Below are 9,544 nucleotides of genomic sequence, written 5' to 3'. Positions count from 1 at the left end.
AAACAAACGTCACTAACTTCCAACAGTTGGATAACATCTGTGCTTTAGTTTTGGATTTATCATGTTTAAAGTTAAAACATAAAGGCTAACGTAATGATTTTAACACTATTCATCGAACTCGGCCTAATTGGATACCTCGTTTTGACGCTCATGCGAAGGATGATTACATGTGTAACCAACATAAGATTGCTTTTAAGCATAGCATATATGTTGTTTAGCGTAGTCGCGTAAAAAGGATGAAGTTAAGGAAATGGCATAGTATAAAACATAATTTGTAACACTACTAGCGTCATCTAGTATTCTTACGAGAACCAATTTTTAGTTCCGTTGCAACACTTTTGTACTGAACTTGTATGTACTGAACAAGAAGTTTGTCTGGAAAAGGTCTTAAAATGTACAAGTATTTGCGTCCACATGATAAATTGTTTCGCTTGTTTAAATATGTTTGTATCCTATACTGTACGATGATGACTATTTCATTTGTTATTTTAACAAGGAAAATGTTAATGTAGATATGTCACACCTGTCGAATCAAATAGGATTTTGTGGATGCATGTAATTTAATGACATCGCAAGTTCCATCTTGTTTGGATGTAGGAAACAAACGTTAATGAAATAGGTATTTCTACAAAAAGTTCCTTATTCGCATATTACGTAAGGAAGTTTCTAGGAACTTAAACTTTTGTTTCAAACTTTATACTTATAAGTACTTCCTGAGCTCTAAGCTCCTTTCGCAAATAAACCTAATGGATTTTATATTTCCTAGACACGAATAAATAACGTCGTAAACAGGTATCAGACTAAGCTAACTCGGCAGCGATTTTGATAGAACAGACTGTGCAAGTGTTATTTTAACCGTCAAACTTCTATAAAAAATATGACGTTTAGAATAACACTTGCACAATTTGTGCTATCAAAATCGCTGCCGAGTTAGCTTGGTCTGACTATAATGTTCGTGTTCAAAATATTGAATGAAACCAAAAGTCATATATTTAGTACAAAACCAACTATAATACAATTATTTTCTTCTGAACTTGTGGTATGTTTGGTTCCAAAACGCAAACGCCCGTTCCTCCCACAGCGGGCGGTAGTGGGACTGTCTGTCTATGACTAGAAGACGGGCGTCTGTCCGGGTGCTTGGCGGCCATTTTGGAAGACGAGAAGATGGCGCCGGATTTGGATTTCTGCAGGAGAAACAATCAATATAAGAAATTTTAAATGAAAAATATTAAAACCCCCTACGCTATGTGCAAAAATATAAGGCATAATTTTGGAAAAGAGCTGACTCTTTAAACTGCTGGATCGATTATAGCTAAAAGAACTACCGCAAGGAAACTCGCTTCTACAAAAAAACACATCGAAACAGGTCTATCCGTTGGGGAGCTATGATGCCACAGACACATTGGCGTCAAACATATAACACTTCTTTTTTTGCATCGGGGGTTAAAAACAAAAAATAACCAACAGTAAAATTCTTGTAATTTATTTGAATTATTTAAGCCAAACTATTGCAAAGCCTGGTTTTAGTTAAATAAATCGGCTGATAGCATTTCGGGCCATGCTCAGTGTAGGGTTACGTAGTTACCATTCTGTCAGAACAGACCAAACAGGGGTTATTATTACTTATTATTACTAGCATAAGGGACTAAGGAAGCAAAGAGCAAAGCCGCGGACGGACGGAGAAACGGACATGGCGAAACTATAAGGGTTTCTAGGTGACTACGAAACCTAAAAAAATTGGACATATTCTCCTGAGGCCATACAAAAAAAATTAAATTGAATAAGAAATACGGTTGAACTTCTTTTGTTTTGAAATCGAACGAAACAAAAGAAATATAATAATTGTTATTATTTATTAGTGGAAACTGTTTGGCTTGTGAATGTGAAATCTGATTAACCATGTGTGTTGTTTTTGTCTGTTTGTTTCCCAAAGGTTTAAATAAATAAATAAACAATTCTGTTCCATTTAATAATGGTTGAAAATGTTGAAATACTTGAAATTACACTGAAGTAATTAAAGAGTATTGTCATGTTATGAAAGGTTATATTTGACAAATCAACGCGTAATCGTGGATAACGTCAGTAATGTTCGGATAGGCATACTGTCAGTGTGGTGACTATTCAATCTTGTAACTAAGTAGGTATACTATGTGCACAATAGTGAGATGTATGAATTTTGAGGATAATGATATTGTTGATGGCAATATGAGTGGGACTTCATGACACAGGTATTTCTTACCTACTAGGAAGACCCAACCTTCTTGTCATAATGTGTACTCAAAATGTATGAAATAAATCATTTTTTTTTTCTTTTTCATGGATAAAAACTTACCCAAATTTTGCAAAATTGGTCCACATTCTAGTAACAACATCCACCATGTGTTGTTCCGCGAAATAAGCAGTAGGGAAAAGCGGCTTAAACATATAAAAGAGTTCATCAGCGTGAGTAGCCCCAGGAGCTTTTCCCCATCCGCAGAAAAACTTGGCCACATTCAGCCATCCATCATAGTCTAATCTGTATGTGAATAATGGCTCCGTACTTGTCTTGAGAAGCAGGTCTATTGTGGCTAAGACTGGATACGTAATCCCAGAATCACCTTCATAATGAGAGAAATTCACAATGGTTTTCTTTGATATAGCTTTATCACCCATGTATAATTGCTTTAACTTATGAGCTATAACTCTTTTTTCTTCTTCATTTTTAATGTCAAGATCCCTTGGCAAGGCTTTGTAAAGATCTAATTTGTTTATGGTTGTGTCATTCTCTTTAGCAGTAAACATATACCCTTCTGCATTGTTATATCCTATTATAATTGGCACTTTATGATAATCCCCTTTAGAGATAAGATTAAAGGGTTTATCTGGCAAGAATTGCTCAACGCCTAGTATCTTTGTCTCGACACAAGGCACAAAAATATTTTCTGATAGGACTATGTCACCTTCTTTCCTTGGAACTCGGGTCTTCATCAACTGCTGATCTGATTTCGTCATCAAAATCTTGTATATTTCATTCGTATTATCTGTGATGTATCCAAACTGTTGAACGTATGATTTAGCGACTTGTAAGGGCTCAAACTGAAAACTCCATGGAGACATTGCTGTTCCGCTTTGCATGATGGCTTTATGGAATAGTCCTTTTGACATAGGCGATATCAGATGGTAGGAAACGGAAGCTGACCCTGCGCTTTCTCCAAAAATAGTAACATTATCAGGATCTCCACCAAACGCTCCAATATTCTTCTTGATCCATCTTAAAGCTGCAACTTGGTCTTTCAAGCCAGCATTGCCAGGGACTTCCTTAGTGCCTAGACATAAGAAGCCTAAGACTTCTAATCTATAGTTGAATGTGACGAGTATAACTCCATGCTTAACTAAGTACTGTGGCCCGTAGAGAAAAGGGGAACCTGATCCATCTCTAAAGCCTCCTCCATGGATGAATACAAGGACTGGAAGGGGAGACTGGGGATCGGAAGATTGGAGAGGAGTATAGACGTTCAAGACGAGGCAGTCTTCCTGGCCCATTATGATGGAGCTGGAGAGACGTTGTGTGCACTTGACGTTCTCGTCGTTGGCTTCGAAGATGCCGTCCCATTTTGGTTCCGGCCCGGGTGCCTGGAAGATTCGAGAAATATTTTTATAAATACTGTTCGTATTAAAATTATCTGTAGGTACAGTGAGCTGCAAACATGTATGGACAAATGGACACACTGTGAATGTATTCGATCATAAAGTGACTATGCAATTTTGTGACTGTGTGATCTTCCAGCTGCAAAAGTGCATGGCCACTTTATGAATGAATTCCATTCATAAATATGTAGTCCATGTCATTTTGTAACTCGCTGGGCAATAAAAACATAGTGAACCGTTTATTTTAACGATCATTCTAAACTTACCTATTTTGTACTTTACTTTATTGAATATTTATGGGACAATTTAAGCTAATTTCTTTTTGTTTACTAGACCAACGTAAACACAAATTAGCAAATGACACAAATGCATTGTGAAATAGTAATAGAGTAATTTAGTCATTTAGTGCAATTACTTTTCAATTTATTACGTGAGTAATTGCTAAATAATGGAATACCGTAATTTGGGAAATATTCGTATAGGTGGTTCTTCGTATTATCTCTAAATAGTGACTCTGGCTCCTTTTTCCTATTATTGTATCGTATCGTGTCCAACAAAAGCACTTTTACAAAAAAAAAATTGTTTAGCTCTAGCTAATCTGTTCATACTGAATCAAATAATCATCTTACCTGAAACCGACGATTGACAGTGGCATATGGTATGCTCAAGTACGCGAGATGTGAGCCATCATGCGCGACGCTCCCGCGCAGCAGCCCGCTGCTCACGCGCAGCGGCGCCGTCGGCTGCCGCGCCAGCCGCGCTGCCCACAGCGACCACAGCACTAGCCACTTCCTGCTCAACATGGTTTACCGGAGTGGCGCCATCTGGTAAGAATATAGTGTACAATTATGTGTCAATATCTATAGCACAGTGTTCCCCGCATACCGCATCATTGTTGCAAGTGCCGCTATTTTTTAAGTATTTCTGACTATATTTTTATTAAAGGGTGCCAACTATTGAGTGCTTAGAAACAGTAAAAAAAAGTCACTATCTATAGTCAATGTCTATATAGTTGGCACCACAGTAAATGGTAGTGCGGTGTCAAAATCTGCCTCTTCGCCAAACCCGTTCCATCTCGTCTCGCTGAATCCTGAAGAGATGGATGCCGTAGTCACTCATAACTTTAGAGCTACCTGGGGCAGCCATTCAGGTCGAGCCATGGTTCTGACATTCCAGCATCCAATATGCGTCATATTTTTCAGTCTTCACTATTTACTAGACTCTGCTGTTGTTTTGTATTGGAATAGAGAAACGAAGTATAAAATAAGCATAGGAACGTCATCTTGTAGTTTTTCTTAAGAATTGTAGTCTGTTATATCACAATTATTTTCTTGATTTGTTTTCCTTAAACCTTTTCTAAGACTAAAAGATAGAGAGAAAAACAGTGGAACAGAAATAAGTCAAAATGCTACTTTTATTTACTAGTATAACCGAAAATATTTACAAGTAGATTAATTGAATTAGTGTTCAATGCATATCAAAACCTGATCTTAACAGTAGTCGAGGCCAAGAGCATACTCTTTGTTTTTGATTGACTGTAAGTGCAGTCAAAAAATTTAATTTTCGACCCATTCCGTACTTTATGGTCACAGTGACAATAGTATGAGGTCCCTAGCGAGTTTCATATTGGTAGGTACGAAGTGTACGAAATGGCACTAAATTCCTTGACCGAACTCTGGTAGCCGATGAACATGTCATGCTAAATAAGTTTTAAGAACAATCGTAAAATTGCCATTTACTTTTATTTGCCAGATCTCGATTTTTCTACGAACCAGTATAATGTAGTGATCGCTGGCTATCTCCTACACAGTCTGTTTTCCTTGTTCTGTGGTCTCTTATATAATAAAAAATTACAATTTTAACAAACAAAAAGTACGTAATACGTTATTGCAATAGTACACTCAGCCACAAAAGTGCTTGGCAACTTCATGAAAAAAAAATCTATGTAATTTTGCAGCTCTACTCTACCGGCAGCGCATGAACCATGAACTGGAAGCTCTGATCAAACAGGAGACCCTTGTTAGGCTTTGCAAATCCCAGCGGCTGAGATGGGCGGGTCACCTCGAACGGATGCCCGATTGAGAGCTCCAAAAATTATGACAAGGTGGACGCCAGACAGAAAAAGCTTAGGGCCTACGCTAGCTGACGCGGACGCCCGCCGCGTGCGCACGCACGCGGTTGCTGTTTGTAGGTGAATTCCGCCGCACGCGTCCGCTTCAGATAGCGTCGCTCATACTATTTTTCGTTAACCCGCTCATCCGCTCCGTGCACCCGCGCCAGCTAGCGGAGGCCCATAGTAGTAAGCCTAAGAAAATGTGGCTGAACTGTGTGGAAGAAGATCTTTGAAGGTTGAGGAAGCATACGAACTGGAGGAACTGGAGGAAGGTTTCCAAGGATCGCGCCAACTGGAGGAAGATAGTGGAGGAGGCCAACACCCACAAAGGGTTATAGTGCCATGGGAAGTAAGTAATACTGCAGGTCGCTGTTAACAAACATAGCAATGAAACTACTCTTTATAGTACCCTAAAATGGGGTGAGTAGGGATTAAGAGGGCAGTTGGTTTATGAATGGGGTGAGGAGGGATGACAGAGGGGTGAGTTTTTACAGGCTACTGCTTCGTAAATGATATATTCTAATATCAAATGAAGCTATTATAATGTTCATAAACCCAAACTGTCGATCAAAAAAATTTCAAAACTCACCTTAGTAGGTGAGCTGGAATTACCGACCATTTCGTATTTCTCTTTAAAGTTATGAAATGGAACTACACAAAATCATAAAAAAAACTAAAATTCAAACGACCGGAACATTTATTATGTTTACAAATCAGTTTGCCACATGTAAAAATAAAGTTTTATCGAGGTTTGAATGTCAGTTTTGTCCTTACTCACCCCATTTTACGGTACCATTAACTATTCTGTGCAACAGGTAGAAAGAACACTAATAAGCAAGCAAATGTGTGTCACACGTTTATTGTCGTGTGTCGTAACCGGCATACTTACAATGTTCACTGTTCAATAAATGTTGTATTTAGAAATTAAAACTTGATTGTATCTTCCTCGCGTTGTCTCCGCATTTTGCCACGGCAAATGGGAGCCTAGAACTCCGCTTGGCAACTAATCCCAAGAATTGGAGTAGGCACTAGTTTTAGATAGCGACTGCAATTAAACTTTTCAAACCAGAGGGTAAACTAAAACTTGATTACCAATACAATTTACTACCACTTACTCGTAAAATCATTTTATACTTCAGTTGAGTGAGTAGTATACACTCATGTCGTGTTGAGAAAAAGACAAAAGGATCGTTACTACCGGCTTTTCTTTACGTGACATGTTATAATAATATGCATAATTCGCCTTTAAATCATAAGGGTAGCCAACCAAAATCAAAGGGCATATTTAGAATCGTGAAATATGATACCAATTTCAACTCAATGTCTATTTTTACTCTAATTTATGCGAATACGTTTCATCTATGAATGAATATTCATTATATGATATCATACTATACCTATATGTTACGGTTTTTGTGCTTGTTGGCTCAGTATTTTGACTTGGACTTTTTTTCTTAATTTAAACCTAATTATTGGTATTTGTTTACATACCGATTTATTTACCAGCACCATCTTTAACACCAATGATATTGCAATTTTTTAACATTCCGCACACTTTAAAAATAGGTAACTCAACTCAACTGACACAACTAATTATCGCCGATCGAACAAAAACAAATGAAAGTTATAAACGTAGTCAACACGTTCGCATCGCACCGGTCGTGAGCAAGCAATGCCGAAGCATGTTAGGAGGAAAGGCGACGACCGCGTTTCCATACAAACGTAAACCGCATTTTCCTCTCTGGTTATCAACATTACAATTTTTTTTAATATAATTTGATATATGTACACATAGTCATAGTCATTTAGGCATTATTCAGTTGCAATTATAACATTCAAATTAAAATATTCGCATAGGCACAATGTCAATTGTTAAATTAAATTATTTAATTAGGCATTATTAAGCTGCAATTTAAGATTCAATTTTATAAAAATATTAGCATAGGTACAATATCAATTATTAAATATGCTGTGCCCCTTTGTTTGATTTTTTCTTTTTTTATTATTATTAAAAGAGTTACAGATATTGTAGAAATTGTTTTTTATTTTTCGCTCCTAAATCTTATAATAAATAAAAAAATCGAAAGAGTCAAACTCTCCCATACAAAATATCAACATCGGCCAGCTTGGTCTCATAGTAATAGTTGTTCAGTATGACATATATTAATTATTTTGCTAGGCCTTGTTCCCATTTACTTGGGGTCAGCCTTACCTGTTCTTCTTTTCCATTCTGCACGATTGAGTGCAAGGTCGGCGTCTATATTAAGATCATTTCAGGTCTTGCTGAACCGTCGTCAGCCTGGTGGCAGGCTGTCTTCCAATTCCTCGCTTCGTCGTTGGAATCTCGAGGGCTACCTTAACCAATTAACCATGTAGTCTTCTGGACGCCTCTGTACATGAGGTGATAACAGCAGACGTTTTCCGTTAGCTTTTCTGTTATTGGAGCTACTTTGAAACTTGTCAGTACCTATGACCTATATATTCATCCCGTAAATAATTGCAGGTGACTAAATTAAAGGATTATTTTTCATACTGTCAATATCCAGGGAGGAAAATAGGGACTACGTTTGTATGGAGAAGCGATCGTCCACTATCGTCTTAATGTACCTACAAACAGCGACACTCCTGACTGACCATAGGTAGGCTTTCTGTCGTTGTAATAAGGTTCACAAACAGTTATCTACTTATATGAACGATGGGTACATGCCTGACCGGTTTTGTTAACGATGTGCGGGTTTTAGTAACCGTCAGAATTTAAAGGAAATTACTTACCACATTTCGTTTTTTATTTATTTAAACTTTATTGCACAAACAAAGAAGGATGTACAAGTGGCGGACTTAATGCCAAAAGGCATTCTCTACCAATTCACTATTGGGCCAAATATAGACATATATTATGTTGTTTTCTGGTTTAATCTGTCTTTTTAAATTACATTATTATCTTTTTATATTTCAAATTAGTTATTTACGATACAAGTGCGGAAAGTAGGAAATTTACAACGAGTGGTGATAAATTGACGTGTTTTAAATCGATACGGGTTGTGAATTACCTATTCGCACGTGTATTGTACAACGTTTTACAGTACACAATGGCCCTTTAAATTGACATAGGCACGGAAAGTGCTTATTTCCGCACTAGTGCTTAAATTACAATTACATTTCAATCGCAAATAGACCTGTAAATTTTGTATTTGGAATATACTTCTCGCATAAAAAGAAAAACACCAATGCAATTAAACAGGATTGTGTGTGTATCAATGAATGTTTATTTGTATTAAGTATATGTGTAAGTTTATCAATATATAGTTTAAAAGACACTGCACCTGCTTAATCTTTCTGGTTTAACCCATTGGTTGACTGGTAGAGAATGCCACAAGGCAATGTCCGCCATTTGTACCTTCATGTATTGTACAATAAATATTAAATAAATAATTAAAATAATTAAACAGATGAACCGATGTCATAGAAAAATCGATAGGAAACAAGAACAGTAAAAGCAAAGATAAGATATAAGACACATTGAAATAAAACTATTAAAAAAACCATTATGGACTTAGGGTACCTGTTCAAAGTACAATCACGGAATTTTAAGGTTTGTCACGTTTTAGATTCTATGTAATGGCATTAAGGTTCAAACGCGACAAACCTCCAGGTTCCGTGACTAAACATTAATTATTTATCAGCTCAACCAAATTTCTAAGTGCGTTGTTAATGTTATCACACGTCATATCAACCAAAACTCGTTGGGCAGATCATCAGTTGTTATTGAATAACCGTTACGTTACTATGTTTATTCTGTGATTT

At 36.9% G+C, this 9,544-nt stretch overlaps 1 protein-coding gene across 2 annotated transcripts; it reads right to left on the bottom strand.

Moving 5' to 3' along the window:
* Positions 1 to 972: 972 nt before the first annotated feature.
* Positions 973 to 7,495, bottom strand: LOC133527777 (acetylcholinesterase-like). 2 transcript variants are annotated; one of them, XM_061864943.1, is made up of 4 exons: positions 7,232 to 7,495; positions 4,257 to 4,451; positions 2,333 to 3,612; positions 973 to 1,184 (listed from the first exon to the last, which is right to left on the bottom strand). In XM_061864943.1, exons 2-4 carry the CDS (start codon positions 4,428 to 4,430, stop codon positions 1,019 to 1,021), a joined length of 1,620 nt encoding a protein of 539 aa, XP_061720927.1. In that variant the 5' UTR covers positions 4,431 to 4,451; positions 7,232 to 7,495; the 3' UTR covers positions 973 to 1,018. The 2 variants fall into 2 exon arrangements, with proteins under 2 accessions (XP_061720927.1, XP_061720926.1); XM_061864942.1 differs by lacking the exon at positions 7,232 to 7,495 and adding an exon at positions 6,630 to 6,737.
* Between the last annotated feature and the right edge of the window lie 2,049 nt (positions 7,496 to 9,544).

This window comes from Cydia pomonella, chromosome 18, assembly GCF_033807575.1.
Source record: "Cydia pomonella isolate Wapato2018A chromosome 18, ilCydPomo1, whole genome shotgun sequence".
Classification (NCBI taxonomy): domain Eukaryota; kingdom Metazoa; phylum Arthropoda; class Insecta; order Lepidoptera; family Tortricidae; genus Cydia; species Cydia pomonella.
Note: the sequence above shows the minus strand (reverse complement) of the source record. Positions and strands in the feature narration are given on the sequence as shown.

What these genes read in the sequence shown, in the direction of transcription:
- LOC133527777 (XM_061864943.1), bottom strand. Translation starts at nt 4,430, where the DNA reads ATGTTGAGCAGGAAGTGGCTAGTGCTGTGGTCGCTGTGGGCAGCGCGG. An exon ending in CTGTCAATCGTCGGTTTCAG is followed by an intron (nt 3,613 to 4,256) that starts GTAAGATGATTA and finishes CGAATCTTCCAG; the next exon opens with GCACCCGGGCCGGAACCAAA. An exon ending in ACCAATTTTGCAAAATTTGG is followed by an intron (nt 1,185 to 2,332) that starts GTAAGTTTTTAT and finishes TTTCTCCTGCAG; the next exon opens with AAATCCAAATCCGGCGCCAT.